The sequence below is a fragment of the Sturnus vulgaris genome, chromosome 7, assembly GCF_052056855.1.
Source record: "Sturnus vulgaris isolate bStuVul1 chromosome 7, bStuVul1.hap1, whole genome shotgun sequence".
Classification (NCBI taxonomy): domain Eukaryota; kingdom Metazoa; phylum Chordata; class Aves; order Passeriformes; family Sturnidae; genus Sturnus; species Sturnus vulgaris.
Genome location: NC_142249.1, coordinates 11,182,706 through 11,203,749, shown reverse-complemented (window position 1 = coordinate 11,203,749; position 21,044 = coordinate 11,182,706). Strand labels below are relative to the sequence as shown.

At 35.6% G+C, this 21,044-nt stretch overlaps 1 protein-coding gene across 5 annotated transcripts in view; it reads right to left on the bottom strand.

The window, feature by feature from the left end:
* GLS (glutaminase) overlaps positions 1-21,044 on the bottom strand; it is a 60,929-nt gene that overhangs the window by 19,709 nt on the left and 20,176 nt on the right. Inside the window, exons 1-9 of one of the 5 annotated variants that reach the window (XM_088167792.1) lie at positions 19,400-19,458; positions 13,428-13,477; positions 11,871-11,903; positions 11,558-11,616; positions 10,446-10,512; positions 9,854-9,904; positions 7,296-7,472; positions 6,115-6,246; positions 4,584-4,676 (exon numbers count right to left, since the gene is read on the bottom strand). In XM_088167792.1, coding sequence (XP_088023918.1) covers positions 4,584-4,676; positions 6,115-6,246; positions 7,296-7,472; positions 9,854-9,904; positions 10,446-10,512; positions 11,558-11,616; positions 11,871-11,903; positions 13,428-13,466 — 651 coding nt within the window. In that variant the 5' untranslated portion in view covers positions 13,467-13,477; positions 19,400-19,458. Of the gene's footprint in view, positions 1-781; positions 3,751-4,583; positions 4,677-6,114; positions 6,247-7,295; positions 7,473-8,081; positions 8,138-8,293; positions 8,377-9,853; positions 9,905-10,445; positions 10,513-11,557; positions 11,617-11,870; positions 11,904-13,427; positions 13,478-19,399; positions 19,459-21,044 lie in introns of those variants that run through there. The other 4 variants (XM_088167791.1, XM_014880908.2, XM_088167793.1 and 1 more) reach the window with 4 other exon arrangements.

Below are 21,044 nucleotides of genomic sequence, written 5' to 3'. Positions count from 1 at the left end.
CTACCCACCCACTGGTCTTCTGACACAAATATATGCTGAAAACCGTAATATAAGAGCCAAAATAATTTTATGGTAAATCACCTGTGGCTCTTTCTTTGTACCTACTACTCCTTTTCCTCCCATCATCTTTATGACTTTTAGAGAACAAACTCTTTTGATATGCAATGATTTTAAGTATAATGAACATTCAGCTAATTTTAGAACCATAGAACAAATAACTTAAGATTAAGTCTACAGAAAAGCTAAATTAACAATTCTGATCATTCTCAGTATAGGCAGGCCCCATCTCACTGCCCCACACTACAGTGTGGGTTTTGGACCACCTCCCTTGCTACACATGATTGATTACAAGCTGTATTTTTCCCTTTATAATGCTCAGGATCAGCAGTTACTACACTGGCACTGGCATCATTAACCATATTTTTTCCATGTCACTCAATCAGTATCTTCAAAACCAGACATACACAGTGATATTAACATTCTGCTGCACCAGGACTTCTTTATTAAAGAAGTCACGGTGAATAAAGTTTTGCTACTTTGATTTTTACTTTCAACTTTCTAAGACAAGAGTTCAAAGAGAAAAATAATTAGATTATTGTACAAAATGTTTACAAAATCTTAGGGAAGTTTTCAATGACTGGTTTAACCATATCTCCTTATTCCACCTACTTTTCCAGAATCTTTTTTAGAACAGAGTACTCACTATTCTCTACTACCAATCTAAAAAATGTGTTTGAACAAATCTGTTCTCCATTGAGAGAAAAAAAAATACAATAAAAAATCAGCTTAAAATAAATTTATTAAACAATACAAAAATAAGCATGCTGGAAATCAAGATACATAAATAACATACAATGCAAATGAAAAATGGAAAACGAGACAGGTAACTTAACAACTGAGCCAAAAGGTACAACACAAATGCTAAAATAAATCTTTAAAAAGCATTTACATTTCTAATGAAATGTTAATGATGCTGACAAAGAAAAACAAACAAACAGCTAAAATGCTTGAATATCAAGAATTGCTATTACTGTAGCACAGGTGAACACTAAACCGTTGCAGACTTCACACATGGAATGACTAAAACTCTGTGGCCCCAGCCTCTCCCACCTGCCCGTGGTGGGTGGCCTTGGCCCCCCGGGTGCCCTGCCACCAACAGGAGCCATCTGCACACGTGGCAGCCAGGGCCAGAAACTACAAGTGTGGGCAAGTTACAGAACAGTTGGTTCAGAGGAGTCTCCTCCTGACTATTCCTAGCTAGAAGCTGCCTTCAATTCTGAGGCAGGCTTCAAAAGCATATATTACAGAACTGTAATATATATATATATATAAAGATTGTTTAAGCTGTACCCTAAATATTCTTATTATGCTTATTAAAGACCTAATAGTTTTCTTGTTTTTTATTTCCCATGCAGGACTTGACTCTACCATAAGTTTTGCATGTTGAAATATTATCCATCTTCAACCACATCTTTAGAAGTGGCTTCAAATACTACTAAAAATCATGGTGGGTAGAATCAGATCAAGCAAATCCTGCATCATGCCTTTTCCATTTTTAATTACATCAGCAAGTTATCCAGCAACATGTCACCACTGTAAATACTTTCCCTTAGCAGCACAGACACATTATATTCCCTCTTGCAACTGAGGGTATTTCAGGTAAAGTAGTTCTGCAGGATTTGAATACGTATGTCTCTGTAGCTACTAGTTTACTGCAAAATCCTCAAACAGGCAAGACGTTTTTATAATTCAGGACTTGGCCTTTATTTTGAGGATAAGCACTAACAAATCTAACCTTATCAGAGATAAGATTATAAAACAGTTATTATTCAGCAATTCATGACTGACACTTATTACTGACATCTGCACCACAGATTTACCTCTTCATCCCAGTAGGGCATCGAATTCATTGAAAATTGATGTTCTGTACTATTTTGCTTAAATATTTTCATCCTAGGCTTCAAAGACAGGAAGTCCATCCTTTTATAACACTCTGCTAAATGAAGATTATTCAGGGTTTAGTCAGAGCTTTTTCAAATGTTTATGCAAAACTAACAATACCTAAAGAGAATAATTAAAGGCAGCTTGCTTTCTCAGAGAACATCAGCTCTGCTTTATGCATCTTCCTAAACTCATGAACATCCAAATGGGTCAAAAAAAGGGCAAGAAAAAACTAACTCTGTCATTAGGCAAAACTCACATATCAGCATTTTGGAGTTTTAGATAAAAAAAAAAAAAAAGGAAGAGGGAGAAGAGGTGAAGGTGTTACTACAGAATTGTTTGTCACTGTCTCTTAAAATCCTTTACCAGCTAATACCATTTAGCATTGCTTGGGCAAGTTTCCCCAGTTTGATAAACCAGGACTCTGGGTGATGTGTACTAGGGATGGGATGTATCAGATTATTTGCATATTTATAGAGGGGTAAACTTTATAGAGAATGCTTTTCTAAGATTTTTAGCATTATTAAGAATCTAATTCCTGCAAGTGTTAAGAATTTAGCAAGCCTTTGACCTCTTTCTGGAACTGCCTATTGAGCCTATCTGAAGCTTAAATGTATCATTTGGAACTACACCCTACTCAAGATACCCAAATTATCCAATTATGCAGCTTCAGAGATGCAGCTGCCTGTAGAAAAATGCAAGTCCCCTTTCTCAGCAAGCAGACAGAGCTGCAAACTCAAAATAATTTTTAAAAAATAGCAATTAATGATAACTTAAGAATTTGCTCACGTGTAATTAAGTGAAACCTCTGATCTTCATGTATGAACATACATACACACACACATTAAACAGCTGAAAAATAAGTTAGCTGTAAACAGTTCTAATAAGATCTACCTATCTGCTTCCCTGTGAAGGTGTTTCCCTGCTCACTGCTCAGTTGGTTAGCACTCTAAACCCCAGATTGCTGACATTCCTTTCCAGGGTGGAGCACAGCACTATTAGTAAGGCAGACTTCTGAGTCATAACTACCAGCTGGCAGCAAGAGAGACGCTCCAAATAGTTGGGGACAGAAATCTCTCTGCTGCATTAGTTAACTTGCAAACAAGACAGGTTTTTTTTTTTCCTCCTCCTCCCCTCACACTAAAATAACCCTGACATGGTAATAATATGACTCAGAACCGATCTCCACTTAATATACAATTATTTAGAAATTCAAGAATTTGCTGTATTTTGCTGAACACTATTTTATATTTAATTCATATTCTGTCTTTACATGCTGACCCTGCTCAGTGGACACAAGTTCTTGCTCAGCCTCAAAGTTCATATACTTAAAATTCTCAGATATAAACAAAAATAAACAGATACATACCACTTCTGTGGTGTATCTTTTAAAACACTAAGGTTTACCTTTACTCTTTTTTTTTAAACTAAATGTGTTCTAAGTAACTACAAAAGTCAGTTTACAGCTTTGGGTTTGTTTGCACATGCTTTTTCCCCACACACCCTTGAACTTTGACAGACTTTTTGGTATAGCATACAGAACTTACACAAAATGTATATATAAATGAAACACCAGGTAAACAATATTCAAATCAAAGTTATATCTAGAGATGCTTGAGGGTTTTTAAAATGAAGAATTTAATGAAACTAGAACCCATTCGTTTAGTTCTGCTCTCCCCGACCTTCCATTCTATACACTACGGTTCTGGAGATGTCCTCGTTTGATTCAGGTGACACTTTTTTCCATACTGTTTCTTTTAAAGCAAGTTCTTGCTGGAGATTCTCATAGTCCATTGGTCCAAAGGAATGCTAGTTGTTCAAGCAACATACATTATTTATTAGTGTACTTGAAGGAAAAAAAAATCCATACTTGCAGTCATTGCTAACAGACTCAAGTTTTTCAGCTCTTCACATAAACTGTCTCCCTTTTCCACTTACAAAAAAATCATTCAAAACTGAGTATTTTAAGATGCATACATGCAAACAGAAGCACTTTAAAAACCATTCTACTGCATCTTCACCTATTGGAATTTTCATGCCTTAGTCAAAACATTAATGGTATTGAAAATAAAGAGGCTTTCCTTATCTCATCACCCTCCTACTTGTATCTTGTAAATGTAGCTGGAGTGGATTCAGTTCATTCCCAGACACTGCTTACGCTGCTCCCTAAGTAGCAGGCTCTTGTCTGCAGCAATATTCATGCCTGAATACACTGCCTGTGCAACTCTCAGCAGGTCATGTGGTGTCAGAGATATCCTCGTGAAAATACAGCTAAACACAGATCTCGTGCATTGCAGCACACAACAGAAAGGCTAAGCCCACCAGCTGGTCAAGTCTTTATTAAAGGCAACCAGTACAGTAAAACTCTTTGCAACATCCATCAGATACCATCCACCTAATCTAGCAGGGGAGATGAACTGCATGAAATGGAGTTATAAATCTAGTAGTAAACTCTCCTACACAAACCCCTGTGATAGCATGGTCCACCCACGTAGGTGTCCACTAATAATGTACACTAACTAGATTATCTGAAAGCTTTGATGCAATACATGTCATTGAGCAGTGTGGCATTTAGAGAAGAACTTCCCGTATTTCTTCTGAAGTCTACAAGCAATACTCACTGAGCACAGACTGTAACTTACCCGCTGATCACCACCTTCTCTGCGAGGATCAAGCTTTTTTGCAAAGTGTCTCAAATTATCGTAGTTATGGAAATTGCACAAAGAAACCAGATCCTGCAAGTATTTAGAGAACATGAATTATTATCTGCTTAGGATAGCCAAATGCATCTAAGTTATTTTTCATCATATCCTAGTAACTTAAACAAGTAAGAAGAGAATCAATACCCATGTCCATCAGGCACTAATATAACACATCTACAGAATAAAGTTCTAATAATACCTTTAAACTCCTCCTTACAGAAAAACAAAACAAGGAACAATTTGCAAAATATCTATTTTAATAAATTCCTACTCCAGCTGTATGGAACACTTCAGGAACAGAAAAAATAGCCTGGGCTAGGTCCAGTACATCAAACTTCAATCAAAAGGATGAACCAAGGAAATGAGCGACATAATGGATTCTCAGTCAGTTTGAATTGCAACATGAAAGGCCGTAATTACAATTTCGTAATTACAAAACTTGGCAATGCTTTTCTATTTTTAAAAGTGAACGTTACATTCATGTTCCTTGTATGCCACAATCCTGTATCAGTTTTTAGGTCTCACTGCAATGCAGAATTGATGCAGTAAATCCTCCACCAACCCCTCTATTCTAGGATTTAGAGTTAAGTTACCAGGACTATTTCATACAAAACTTTAAAGTAGTTAAAATAGAATTAGTAACATCTTAATTTGAAGCTGTGTAAATGTTAGATAAATAGAAGCACGAAAAGTTTTAACTGCTGCTCAACCTCCCATTTATAATTAAGCAATCATCACTACAAGGTAGTTTTAGGGAGAAAAAAGGGAGAAATTTTTTACACTCTCCTCTCCCACAAAACAGCTTAATTAATCACTAGCAAAGTCCTCCCCAAAATCTGTCCTGCTTCTAATGCTCCCATCAGCAGACTACCCACTAGCTCTTTCACTGGCACAACATGAAGCTAGGAAGAGTTTCCCCAACATCTAGGTATCATCTATGAAGACATCTTTTATGCCAGATGGTTAACAAAAATCAGTTTAAAAATACATCAGAATGGCAGTATTTCATGACAGTCTTTTTCTTTTATTGCAATAAAATAAGAGTTGCATTTCCAGTGTTTTGAGAACTGCACTTTATGACAAGAGAGGGGAAGAAGTCTATAAATAGAGCTTTACAGTTTTTAATGCAATATACTGGAGTCTAACACTTCCGTTACCCCGTGAAGTGTTCCTTTTCAAAGCTTTTCCACAGCAGATTTCTCCAGTGTTTCTGGCATCATATTTTAATGCTCACTGAATTCAAGTTCTATTTACTACTAAAAAGCAAACATCTATTCTTAGACTTTCACCCTTGAATCAGATGAAACTTGCTATGTAGGGAACAATCACAAATCACTATTTAATTCACTTAGATCTCAGCTATGCCAACTGAAGCTCAGTAAACATCAGCTGCAAAAGCAAAAAAAAAAAGCCAACACAAAATCAAAAAAACCCCAAACAACCAAAAAAACCCAAGGGCAATGCCACTTACATGACAAAAATGAATTCCTTTAACACTGTTGCCCATCTTGTCCAAAGGAGGTGACCAGCACATCAAGCCCATGACATTAGGAACAACCAGAAGAATCCCACCAGCAACTCCAGATTTTGCAGGAAGACCAACCTACAGAATAATCAGAGAATGACTGACCTCTGCAATTGTTCCTCACTATTGTAATACACCAGTGTTATCCTGAAGATTATTATGTAGCATTTATAAAACAAGTGTCTGGAAGACACTTGAAGCTGGGAAAGCATTATTACTTATCTCTTTTTAGATAAACAATACCAAGGTTCACAGTCATAAAACTATTTCCTCTCAGGAATACAGTGCATCAATAATACAATGAAAGAAGATAATTTAAATCTATTAGAAAAACGTAATTATGACTAAGCAGTAGTAAACAAATGTATGTCTCATGAACAGCTTGCAACAAGGTGGTAGAATGAAACTGTTAAAATCTTAACTGGAAAAGGTAAAAAAACAAAACCACAAGAAAACTGGGAAGTGTCTACGAAATCATACAATAACCTATTTATTTTCAATCTGAACAAAGGCATTACTTTTTTCCAGTAGGAACTAATATGTCATATATCCTTGTGGCTCTCCAAGCAGCAACTTTTATGTCACACACTGCACCATAATCAATTTTACATGTATGCAAGTAAGGAAAAACTAAAAATGCTCAAAAAAATTTTGAAAGCATAAATAAGACACAGTCCATCTTTAATTAAACACATGTAAGGAGCACAGTATACGTGCTGTGTATGACAGCCATTTTCATACACATAAGGACAATTTCAGAGCCTGAGTTACTGAAGAAAAAAACAACTGTCTGCAAAGGCTTTCTGCTATCCTTGACTCCCATACAGCAGGATTTCCCCAGCCATGTTTTCAGTTCATGCTTCTCTCATGAAGAGCTTTTCCTAAGGAACAGTATTTCTGTTTGGATATGAAAAGGATTCCCAAATGTGAAGGCAGAGTGCTAGAAGGTAGCAGTGCCATGAATCCTAGGTGAGATTTTCCCTTACAGTGTGTGCAATTTCTGAACAATTCACTTAACACCCTCTCCTCTGCCTCAAAAACAAGGAAAGCATCACCAGGAACACAGAAAATAATAGCACAGATTAACCTTCCTGGTCAGCTGTAATTAATACCTGGAAAGTACTTACATGGAAGGCAAACTGCCCTGAAAAGTCATACATGCCACAGGAATGCATCAAGCTCAAGGTATTCCGGACTGCTTCGGGGCTCAGGACTCTCTCACCAGTGATTGGGCAAAAGCCACCATTAGCCAGAGTTGCTGCCATCACACTTGCTGACTCACATGTAACTTCTATTGAGCAAAGCTTATGGAAAAGAAACAGAGATTATAAGCACTGGTACTTCTAGTACAGTGAGGCCAACTACAGCAGGATCAACAAAATATTGAAATATTAAAATAACATCTCAAAATCACCTATAGCATAACATTTGTTACAGATGACTCTAGTAGCATCAATTAATACAGTCTGAATCTTTCTACTATAAAGATCCCAGTGACAGTGTTTGTAAGCCCTCTTAAAAGCTGGGGACAGTATTTTCACGGGTTAGTGTGTCTGCTCGATTCCTCCCCCCACCCCCCTTATGTTGCTTCGAGAGGAAGAGGTCTGTAAAACAATCTCAGTATTTTGCATCTGCTTAAATGGCAAAGCCACAGAATGTCTGTTTTGTTTTTTTTTCAATTTGAGCTCGTTTCATGTGGTGGGTTTACTTATTTTAAAGTCTTAGAAGATCCCACACATTATTAGAAGTACAGTTTAAAGCTGCAAATTCTAGCACATGCAAGTCTTAATGCCAGCACTTCCTGCTGATGCAGCCTTATTTCACCTTTCTCATATTTAATTTCTTATATAGTAATGATACAACCACACCATAATTTTTCCCAGGATCCTTGCTTCAGTACAGACTATACATACTTTGGTGACACATCAGGAAATGTGATATGATGCCATCACCTGATGCTGCCTCATTTCTGCAGAAACCAAAAGATAAGTTGGTTTCAACCTGAAGCTGAAATGCTGCTCTAAAAAGTAAACAAACTAGCGCTCGTATTCTTGCTTTTGCCAAACAGTCATTACATGATACTTCATGAAGTTACCTAAGCCACGTTTGCATGAGTAGTTACTACCTGGAATTCTTATTTTCCGGGTGCCAAACTCAATACATCCTAGTCCAATCAACTGGAGTTGCAAATCAAGAGATTGTCAGAGACGCATCTAAAATGGCAACTGTGTTTTAAACATATGAAGTATTACATAATATCACCTACTTTAAAAAAAAAATTGTTTCTAGGTTCTCAGTTTAAGCACCTGCATTTTGTACCTTCGTTTGTCTAAACTGAGAATAATCCATTCTCACTTACAGAGATAACAGGCAAATACGTTTAGTCCTGCTCAGAAAGTTCCCAGTTACACAAAAGGGAGGAAGGAACATTACAGAAAACCCAAAGAAAAGAAATAACTAGACTTTTCAGTAGAATCTGAGTGTTGGAAAGGTAAGTATTGTACCCTGACAAAAAAATCAGAAATGCTGCTCGTCTATGAGCTACCCTTTTCCTGAGCATGAAGCGAAAAGGGGATTTTTCAGGGAAAAAAGAAAGAATGACACGTAGTCATTAAATCAGAGATCAGAAAGCACAAAAATGAGGCCAAATTAAAATACATCAGAGAAGTGCGCTTTAGCATTTCTTAACTTATGAATAGCTTCCACTTAGAAAACATATCAGGGAGTGGGATAAAAGACATGTAAAAAGCATATTTACACAGTCAATTCAAATAAATTACATGTTCTCTTCTGTCACAAGTTCAGAGTAGACGATTAGGTTGTACCTAGTTTCTAGCTCAACAAGAGGTCAACTACAGCTAATAACACATACCTTACTTCATAAACACTTATCTGATCTAAATATAAGAGAGCAGGTACATCCCAACACAAAAAACTTGAAAAAAACTTGCATTTTGAAAGTAATGGCTCATAATTTGCTGAAGTAACAGCAAGTCTCCAAACAGATTTTGAGAACTCAACTCTATTTTTTTTAAAACTCTCCCAGATGAAGTCAATCAGTAACACAACTGCCTCTTGAGAACTCTACACAGCAGGGCTGAGTTGTGAACATTTAAACATTAGAAAATCCTTACTGAGGAAATACCTCACACTTACAAAGTTCTCATTTTGTGACAGTTGTAAATAACTTGATGAAAGTGAAAAAGGAAAAAAAAAAAGGGAAATGTATATATATAGATTCTTACTCAAAAGCATTGCATTAAACCAAAAGGAGGAGATATTCCCATTACTTCCCTTGTGGCACTCCCCTGGAGCCTACAGCTCAGCATGCATTCTCCAGATACTCAGGGGTTAAACTGCTCCACAGCGCAGTAAGAAGCAGCAACCCAAAGAAGAAGTGTTTTGTCAAACTCACTGAGGTAATACAAGACATTTCAAGCTTCTAACTTCTGATGGTTTAAAGACTATTGCCAGTTTGTATTAGCAACAAAGACACCTGAGGAGATCATCTAAACAAAAGCAAATCTGGATATATCAAACATACATCTGTCATTTCCAGAGTTAAAAAGAAGCTGACATTTAACTGCAAGTCATGATAGCCTTCATGTCTAGGCACAAATCAGCTTCTACTGCTTATAACAGCAATTCTAAGCCTATAGTGAGTCTCAATTTTAAAGACAGTTACCTGAAAATAGAAGTCTAGTATAGCAACCATATCCGTGCCTTCAGGAAAGCACTGAGGAAGAAAAATAAAAGAGTCTTTATGTGAAATTATTTTTTTTTTAATCGCTTTTAGGAAGACATAAATTTAGCTATATTTTTGTCAGCATACTAAGCATTAGGCATATTTTAATATAAGCATTTAAATGTAATAAGCAGAAATACTTAATGATATCGATTTCAAAATAATACAGTGCAGCAATATCAACAAACTAGGTACTATAATATTTTCCAGTATAGTTTCCAACATCTTTAAATAAGCAAATTGAAAAATGCATCCATGACTTTTATAAAGTGACCTCTATAGCACAGATTATATGTTTTACAACAAATGAAACAAATTACCATGGCTACAATGCAGAAAAATATTTAGAGGTATTTTATTAGTATGGCATAAATATCACACTTTTTAAATGACAGCCTTTGAATAACATTGGTAAGGCATATGCAGAATTCATTTGTGCCATACTGTGCATCAAATAAATTAAGTCTTCACAGAGTATGAATAAAATCCAGCACACCATCTTCAAAATAAACTTAACAAAAAAGAAATTAACCTTTTTTTCTTTCAAGTAATAGCCAATTGCAAAGTTTCTATCTCCACTCTCTCTTTCAGACTGGAACCTAAAAGAGAAAAAAAGAAAAAAAAAAAGACAAGGCAACATGTCAAACTTTCCAAAATAACCAAAAAAATCGCTGAACTCAAGATGTGTAATGTAATTCAGTAAAATTCCATGTAAAGGATACATCACTTCTGAACACAAATGGGACAGAAGTGGCCACAGCAGCTCATGCCAGATCACCCAGTTGGAGTGAATCAGCACTGACACCAAACACACACAGTACTGGTTACCTACACAACCTCAGTTCACTTGGAGAGAAGGCAAAGGAGGGTAAAATCCTAATAAATAGGCCAGAGTGGAATGGAAGATCCCTCACTGAGACAGTGAAAGGGTCATTCCCTGCCCAAAACAGGAGCATCATGCAGCAGGTCAGACTGAGGGCTGCACTCCTCACTGTGATGATTAAGGTAAGGATGAAACCTCAAGGAAGAACATTTGCCTGGTTCCTCCTACAGTACACACCTTTTACTGTAACAAAGCTCAGGAAAAATACTTCTGTATGGGCATTGCAGCTGGCAACCTGGAAGCAACTCTGCTAAAGGGAATCTTCATGATTTCCCCTGTGCTGCCTGAAAAAGCTCTGAAGATTCCTGGAATGCTACACACTGAGTTTATGAGGGGCACTGTTATGTTTGAGAAAATTTAAATATGCAAAATAAAAAAGCAGAAGGAGTCCCATTTGTATGAACTATGCTTTCTAAACATTTCTAATCAGCCACCAACATGCAGAGCTTAATTTTTAATATAATTGCCAGGAAGAGAAGAGTTGCACTTACAGCTCTCATTGCCATAGCACCAACAGAGCACTAAGACAGAACAATGACATTTTCAAAGAGGTAACCAACACTTTTAGGTGAAATTTAGCCACACTGATGTCAGACATGCACAACTTTAGCTGTAAATTGTAAGTCAAAGACACCCTCCAATATAAGGGATGAAATGCCAGTTGAAATGTAAATAACTGACCTTTGTCATAAGCTCAATATACCAGTTATCAGATAAAGCACCTTCCCCCCAACCTTACTAAGGGAATAAAAAATACTTACGTAGCATTACTGAATCCAACATACTCATTACCAGCCATTTTATTCATGAACTGCATCACCTGCCAGACACAAAGATGAGGAAAAGCAATATTTTTATACCTACAAAGGGTATGAACTTTCAACCCAGCCTTACCCTAAATCTTGCAACACCGTTTTATAAATGCAATACAATCACTACATGTTTAAACAACCAAATACAATAACAAAGACCAAACACAGGGTATTACTAAAATTTCACTTTCAATTCCCTTGCCACCTTTATACTTTTACCACTGAGTTTAGTTTAAAAAGAGAAGTTAAAATGTTAACTTACGTAGTCAAATTTTTCTGCATTATTTGCTCCTTGCTGCAAAAAAGAAAAAATAATTTACAAAAATTGTTAACAAAGAAATGAAGTTAGTTCACTTAACAGTATTAGGATTTTAATGCATATAACTAAGGTATGAGGCTAATTAAGAATAAGGTACTACAATCACTTCATATATTAATAAAAAAATTAAAGTGTTAGATAAGTAAATCTTTAATTATCATTTAAATAATCCTATGCATCTTAAACACCTGTATGCTGGAGATTAATTTAAACTGAAAAAGGTATGCTTTATTTTAAGTGCTCTCTATTCAACTTTACATGCTTAGCATAAGTAAGTGCATTAGCTAAAGCAAAAAAAATACAAAAGTAACTACAAAGAGGATAATTACAGTAAAACACTAACCTTTTATAGACTAGTAATGCAAAGGTATTCTCATATTACAACAGAGCTGAGCACAGGCTCAGCTCTGAAGACTTTAACTTCAGGCTACTGAAGTTAAAATATTTCCATGGCCAGTGCCCATACTAAGAACTTAGACCGAAGACTTAAAATAAAGTGTTACCCCTTACTATGAAAAGAACTGCAATTAATTTAAAAACATCTGATTAAAAACAGTTAAACAGCTAGAAAAATAGAATTTCATATCATAGGGCACATCATTGTGGTAACAATGTACAGGAAAATCTAAATCCAACTTAATCAGGATGATAGTGAAACTTAATTCTTAGGGTGGGCTTGGTTTGGGTTTTTCAGGGAGGATGAGGGCTGTTATTTTGAAGATACTTTTTTTCCTCCCTCATTCAAGAACAGTCTCAAATTTAGTAACTGCCAGTTAAAGACATTAATTTTTTTAAAGGTCTATGATGGGTGACCTTTTACAAATCCCTATCGAAAGAGATTCAAAGAGGAGTGGGAGGTAAAAAATAGCACATAGTCCATTGGGGGGGGAGTTTTAAATCTTTTTTAAATAGCCAAGTAGAATTTTTGGAGGAAGTTTAAAAAACAATGGCATCGTATACACAAGTGGAAACAATGTATCTGGAGATGTTTTAATACAAAATTTTAATATTAAAGACACTATTGAGAATAACAAGACTCTAACAAATCTCAAACAATTCAAGACGCTACTTGCATTGTGTTTAGTGTGAGGATGGGGAAGACAGTGGAAAAAATGAAGCTTTATATCAACCAGTATTTTACTTAATGAAATGCATAAAGCCAGTCTCATTTCCCACTCTGTATGTGGATTAGGGTGTTGCAGATAATCTTGGAAGCCCATGCTTCAGCTCATCTACAAGAGGATGTGCAGACACACACGTACAATCACTGGTGAAAGGAACACCACACTGTTCTCTCAAAATTATGTGCCAGTGGTTACCTTATGTTTAAAGGCTAACAACCTTACTCCTAAAAACAATAATCTCTAGCTAATTTTCAATTAGATAAAAAAATGCATGATACATTTCATCAAAATGTTCCTGTATAATATACCAGAACACAAATCTTAAAAATTTAACTCCAAATCTGTTCAATGAAAAATAATTAAAAGAAGAAATTACCAACTTCATTGAACTGTTGCAGTTGTCAAAATATTCCATAGATCCTAATGCTGTAAAATATGTAACAACATTTAAACCACAAAAACCTTTTTAACCTTTCAAATGCACAATGAACATCTTTTTCTGGGAAAGTGGGTCAGCATTAGTTATGGGATGCTGCATTGATAATTGTATGGTTAGACATGTATAATAAATTGAAACAGGTTCTTTTGTTAAAAAAAAAGAAAAGAGGGAGAAAGGGATCATGCTTTCTGCAAAAATATAAATACATAATACTTCACTTTTTTGTTCTGCCCAGTGGGAAAAAAATTCGCTTCAACAAAAAACACGGCTTTACCAGCAGCACATAAAATTGGTGGGCAAAAGACTCAATGCAAACTTTTTCCACATCGACTTTTTATAAAAAAGATTCCTTTTTCAAGTTCACAATTGAACTCATATTTTGGGAAGAAAATCTTCTGCATCCTAAGGCGGATGATGAGTTTTTAGTCCTTGATGTTCTTGCAGAGGTATTTCACATCACACACAAAGCATTGCTACTGAAACCAGGCTGCTCAGACACCTCAACTATTTGCTTGAGCAATCACATGATCGGGACCCCAGCAGGGATTTACTACCAACACATTACTGAAATAAGAAACTCTGCTTCCATACACATGATGACTAAAAACCCCAACAGATTAGTTCCCCTCTTTCAGCAGCTGACAGAGGTGTCCTGCTCCTCCTAAAAAGCTGGAGAGACACAGTGGCAACACACATTCTGTGATTAAAATTCAATTGCAAATATAAAATCCTAACATTCAGAGTACCAAGCAGCTTTTTCCATAATAACTTAAACAAATACAAGGGACAGAGAACTTCTGTTCTTCCACAAGTGCTTCTTATTTTTAGCTTGACTGTATAAACCTATGAGTTTGGGGGCACAGTGACAATATTTCTTAAAAAAGCGTTTTTGCAAGTTCAGATGCAATTCAACCTGTCTAGAACATCAAAGAAAACATTCCATGCACTAAACTCCACAAACACTTGGTACATTTACGGGAACATGTTCATATACACACTTATACATGCTTGTGTGTATATGCATATGAAAAAACACTTCTAAATGAATATAAAATTAAATTTACTATGTTAAGATTGAAGCAGTTTGATAGGCAGAAAATTCAAACTTGCAGAAGACAGCTCAATACGATTTTGTAAACACTTAAAATCCCAATGGACACTATGGCTGTCAACCATAAATTTGAATTTTTTGACTGTGTCAGGTTTTAGTGATCTTCCCTTTTTTTTTTTTTAAACAAGGTACTTGTACTGTATTACTTGTATTTCTACTAAAAAATATAAACAGTTGTAAAGGCTACATGCCGATATAGGAAAGAGACCCATGGATACTTACCAGAGCTTGAACAACAATATTAGGCAAAATTTAGCAGAAAAGTAGTTAATATTAGCTCCTTTTCATTGATCAACACTATTTCTATGACTAGAGCATATAAGCTCTTACCATTTGTCTCTTGCCACAGCAATTTCTCAATTTTGAATCTAAGCAAAGCTAATAAAAACACCTGGGTCATGAGAAGTTTATCATCTTCTAATAATAGAGTATTATTTAAAAATTAATTTCTGGAATATTTAAAGCCAAATTTATAATCTAACACTACACTGTGATGAAAATATCCAGAAACAAAAAATCATAATACTACATCAGAGTGCAAGAAAACTTTTTTTTAACACGTCTGCATTTTTCATGACATTAACTATTAAGGTCTTTATTTTAGCTTTCCCTGCTTACACACTTTTTATATTTAATTTATTAAGATAGTCTTATTCTGTGAGAATTGGTGTCTTCACAGTTTAGTGAAGCATTTTCGGCTCTAAAATACTTGAGAGTACACTGTGACAGACACCATTTGACCTAAGACCAACACTATCAAAATTTCAAATACCTGTAAGATTTCTTTTTGTCCTTCATTTCTGTGCATGTGTGACCACTTAATACATTATTTCACAGAATCTACTACATATTCTACATCAGATAAGATCCAATATACTTGAGTTTAATTAAAAAGTGGAGAAAAACATGGATGTAAGTTCTATCCCGGATTAGTTACCACAAGAAAATTAATAACCTAGGAAGAGAGGCAAAGTCACCAAAGTAGAGACAAGTATCTGGCAGAGAAGATCACAACACCAACACAAGTTGTAAAGTGGTTTGTATGCACGTTTACACATCAATCTATCAGGAAGGAAAACTTGAGTGACAGCAGGGAGCAATTAAGCTAAATCAGTACTATTTATTGTAACTATATTGTTAAATAAACCATGCATTTTCCCACCTCTCGAGTACTGAATTGTAACTGCATAGGTTTCTTAATAACTGAATCCTGACAGCAAACAGACCCTTGGCACAGCTAGACAGGTTTTTTCTACCACTCTTTGCCCCATTTATTTTCTGATTTCCCAGCCTATTTAGAAAGTTCTTTAATATATCACAACCCCCTCCATGTTTTATACAAAAAGAAAAGCTTCCATTGAACTAAGATTTTTTTAGGGTCAGCAAGATCAGCATTTTTATTTTCTTGTACACCAAATTTTTTGCCACAACTATGAATTTTGCTATTGCCAACATGTCTAAATACTTCCCACATAATTCAAGACCACAGAACACCTCCCTTCAGTGAGCATTCAAGTGCACACTGTCTAAGGTCCTGCATGTGGCTGCCAGCACTTAGAGGATCTAAAGATGCTGTATTTGTCTGAACCTTTGCTGTTAGGTTAGGAAAACTTTTATCTACAGATGGAATGTTAAAGCATACAATGAAAATGACTTAAGATTAATCCCTTGTCCTCTGGTGATTCCACCCACAGCCATCTGCCTTCTTCCACATATTTCTCTCTGCACCCTTCCTCTTCCTCTCAGCTGCACTTCTCATGTGACAGTAAAGATAATATGAAGTGGGAAGTCCCTGACAAAACCACTCCTATGCCTGGAGTTGACAAGTTTTAAGAATTGAGTTCAAGGTTTAAGAAAACTTAACAGATCAAAGCAGTAAAATCTATCTATACTACAGGCAATAAAGATTTTTCCCAGCCAATGTGAGGTACAGAAAGCTGCACTGAATCTGTACTAAATCCACACAGGAGTTGAATCACCTTCTTTCAACACCTGTATTTCCTTGGAGACATGATCAAAATTAATGTTTTATCTCATATTATTTTTCAACAAGTTCCTGTCATTGTCACTACAATTTTCTTTTGATAAAAATTATTTGAAAATAATTGTAACTATGTCACTTATGTAACTAGTAATACAGGTAAATGGCTGTACAATTACCAACAAGGGAAAGGGTCTTTAGCTCGTTTTTTAAAAATTTTATTTCTTTAGAAGTGACCTGCAGCATGTTCTTTTGCTAATGCATTTTTATTGTAGATACATGCTTTAAACTGCTGGAACAGTCTGTGCAGTGTAATGCAAGTACAATTAGAACAGAGACAGGCGTTAAGGCACCAAAATGTAAATACATCGTAGTGCCAAACACAATGCAGGTGGAAAATCACTTAAGATGGCAGGAGTAGGATACAGCCATGCCTAAGTAACCCAAACAAATGTATAACTTAACATGCACATAACCCTAATTATTTATTATGGATTGCAAAGACAATGTAACATTACAGTTTAGGTCCCTGCTCTGTTCCAAGGCAGGAACACCAAATTCTGACAGCACTCAGAGCTAGGTATGTGATGCTAAGAGCCTTTTTTCACCCCTAAAATGTTAACATATTACATGTTAACATACTCTGACAGAGATTACTCCAAGTATCATCTCTCATCCACAATCATAATCTATGCCAGGCTCTAAGGACAGCTGGGTGCAAGATCACATCTACTATACAGCTGCTAAACTCAGTATGATTTATGGGAACAATGAAAGAGTTCTTAGATCCATTTCTCAGAGAGAATGAATCTCAAAGGAGATAAAAGCATTCTTAACCATGAAATACAGCAGCAGTCTCTCTGTAGTTATTAACTTGCTATCGTTAGATAAATCTGCAACGCAGGGTGAATTTACATTTTCTTGTACTTTAAGAGCTATACGCTGTCTTCAAGACATGTAAGTTACACCTTAAATAAAAAGAGTAAATGCAGAGGAATTGAGGGCAAAACATGAGTTAATGAAGCCACCTTTTTCAGAAAAAAGGTAAGTTTGATGTTAGATCAAATACAAATGTGAATTATGTAATTCACTGGTTAGTAGGAATAATGTTAAGTTGCAGATTCTAAAGAAGTAACTTCACAAAAATTACAACTACTAAGAAGTTTTGTACCTGTGATCCTCTACATAATTGTCTTCAGAATATATTTAGCTTGGTTAGTTATTCAAATAATAAATGGTATCTTAGTGAAAGCAGTACAGAAAATAATCTACATTTTAATCACTCTGAAAACAAAGCATGGTGTGATAAGTAAGATACGTGTCCACTAGACGTGCAGTTACCACATGCAGAAATGTTAGTGCAATGCAATACTCTTTATAAGAACATTACAGCAAAACCCAAATAAAGGTTAAAAAAAGCCAGCAACCCAGCAAAACCAATCCCCCAACCTTCTAACAAATACCACAGTTGCATGCATTAAACAAATCCATGTTATCTATTCAGAAGTACACCATTTATCAAGAACTATGTGCCTTCTGCAAGAGGCACATGCTTTTGTTTTGCTTTATGATCAGTAGGGCATGTTGTAGTTGAACTAACATTTTGACATTTCAGACAAACGTGTTCAGTCAGATTTTAAAATTCACTATTATCCAAGTGAATTTCAATGCTCAGTCAACCTTTAAAAAATATTAAATGTGAATAAATTTACCTGTCATACTTAAGGCCATTTTCTTTCACCTACAGCTATCAAAGATAAATGTCTTTAAGCAGGAGTTCTGACACCTTCTTTAAATATAAAATAACAGAAAATCATGATCTAAGTAATTTTAAAATCAACGTTTTGGAAATAGAGGGTAGGAAACACACTGTAGCTAATGGACTTTGAAATGCAACCAAGAAACAGATAGTGAACAAGATTTTTTTAGACCTCTGAAGTAACAGTATCAAGTTTACTACTCAAAAATGCCAGGGGACTGACATGCTCCCCACTACTCAATGCAGGTACCTTTAGAAAAAAAAAAAAATTTGTACTGGTGGCTGTTAAAACCAGTAGAAAATACAAGTCAAGTATCTGGCAAGCATTAACATTACATGGAGTTTATACCATTAACAACTTCAAGACATTTATACAACTGTTCTATGAAAAAAAAAAAATACAGGTTTCCAAAAATCTCAAGATCATGGACTCATTATTCAGACCTGGTGTGCTCAGCAAAATAAGTAACTGTTTTCAAGCACTCTTGTTTACGAAAGCACACTTACATCCCAACAGCAACTATGTACCACAGAAGCTCAACATAATTTAGTGGATGTTAATAGCACACAAATTCAACATAAGACTGACATTCAGATATAGCAGCATTGCTCCTGTACAAATTATAGTATCTTCCATTTCTTCTGCACTGCAAGAAATTCTCTTTGTAACTTTATGCACTTTAAGAGCATTAGACACTCAGAAAGGTATTTCTGAGTGCTGTAAAGTATATTCCTGAGAAATATACTTCCTTAGCAATTAACAAACAGAAGGCAACACTCTCAACAGAGTATCAAGTGTTGTGCAGCTAAAGGAGGAAACAAATGCAATACCATCAAGGAGAAAGTTTTCCAGATACTTGTTAGAAACTGTGATTCTAACACTGCATTCATTTGGAAGGGCAACAATTCACAAAGTATCAGAGCTTGTCTACCTGCCAGTGAGTAAAGTGCCGTCAGATATTGCAGACAAAAATCAAATACAGTTTATAATCTGCACAAGGCATTTTTTCTACAGTCTACTAAAATACTTGAAGAGAAACTAAAAATTAACTTTTTACCTTGATTAAAGATGTGATCACAATTGCTCCAGCATTCACCATAGGGTTATGAGGCCTGTCTGTGAAATAAAGTTTTCAATTACAAATATATACCAAGATATTTGTCAAACAAAATCAGTCAAGTGCCTACGTGAAAAATTATTCTAGATTTATGTATGACTGAAAAGCTACTATTACAGAATAGCTATTATATAATCTTAAACCTTTAAAAAAATACTGTAATCCAACACTATACACAATATTTTCTAATTCTGAGCACAATATTTTATAGCTGAGAACACACACAGCCTTATGCTACTTAACAATCCAGTAAGTTATTTTAGTATTATTTCTTTTCTTGAAAATTACAAATCCTCTTCATCTAAGAATTTAACTTACTTCATAGCTGACTTGCACATACCTGCTACACTTACATTTTCCTTTTCCCCACTGATCTCCACATTAACAGTATCTTTGCATTCCCAAGTCATTCTTGGCTGCTGAATGAATCACCTTCTTTTGCATCTCCTTTTTCTAAAAAAAATCTCTCTTCATCACCCATCTTACTTTTCCCAAATAGCCTACTGTCTACAAATTACCCTTTTCTTTTTTAACTAACATTTTTGTGCCTTTTAACTAGGATGTTGACTTCTGAGCATTCTGGTGTCTGAAAACCTCAATTCTCAATACATTAATATCATGAGAGGTTTGAATTCTTCATTTGCTGTTTCTTTATCTCCAAATTTGAAAAAAATACTGATTTACAAACCACACAGAAAGTGTCCAGTATTTTTATATATTATGTACAAACATGGATTCTAAAAGGAATTTGAGACTATTTGGGTTTTGGAGATGAGTCTGGTATTTGCAGCATACACATATATTCCCACAAAAATTACACTGATTGTGGTCAATAGCACTTAGCCACCTATGACTATCAGTTCATCTTCCTAAACTAATTTTCAAATTTTATTAGTATTTTTCACAAAGTCAATATTAAAAGAAACTTTTAAATAAATCAAACCATTCTATTATTGAAAAAATAAGGCCCATACCTTCCAAAATAGAAAAGCTCCCCTAAAATACAAACTTATTGTCTAGGTAATACTCTAAAGTTGTTACTGCCGTTCCTTATCTCTCTGAAAGAGACTCACAAATTGTTCAGATTTCATTTGATTGTACTTAAGAGCCACATATATCAAATATCCTGTGGTAATCTACTAATGCAAGCAAAGAGGGTCAAATGTATTTGCCTTTGGATTAACACCAGATCTTGGATAAGAAAACAGCATTTCCACAGCCCCTCAGGGACCACAAGCTTAAGCACAGGTCAGATCACCACTCACAGCATCACAGCCCGTGGGTCAGAAGGGACATCTGGAGGTCATCTCCTCCACCCTCCCACTCAATGCAAGGCTCTGGCCACAGCTCCATTAACTGAATCTTGAAAACCTCCAAATGTGGCAAATCTCCTGCCTCTCCAACAATCCTGTTCATCCTTGATGACAAATATATCCTAATATCCAGTCAGCAGCTCCCAAGCCACAGCATGGGACAGCCGGCCCTTGTTCTACCAGGTGTCACCACCAAGATCAGTTACAGAACTCTTCATGCTGGGAATTGCTCTTCAAGAATTTGGGATTTGAAGAGGTTTCCAGGGGAGCCC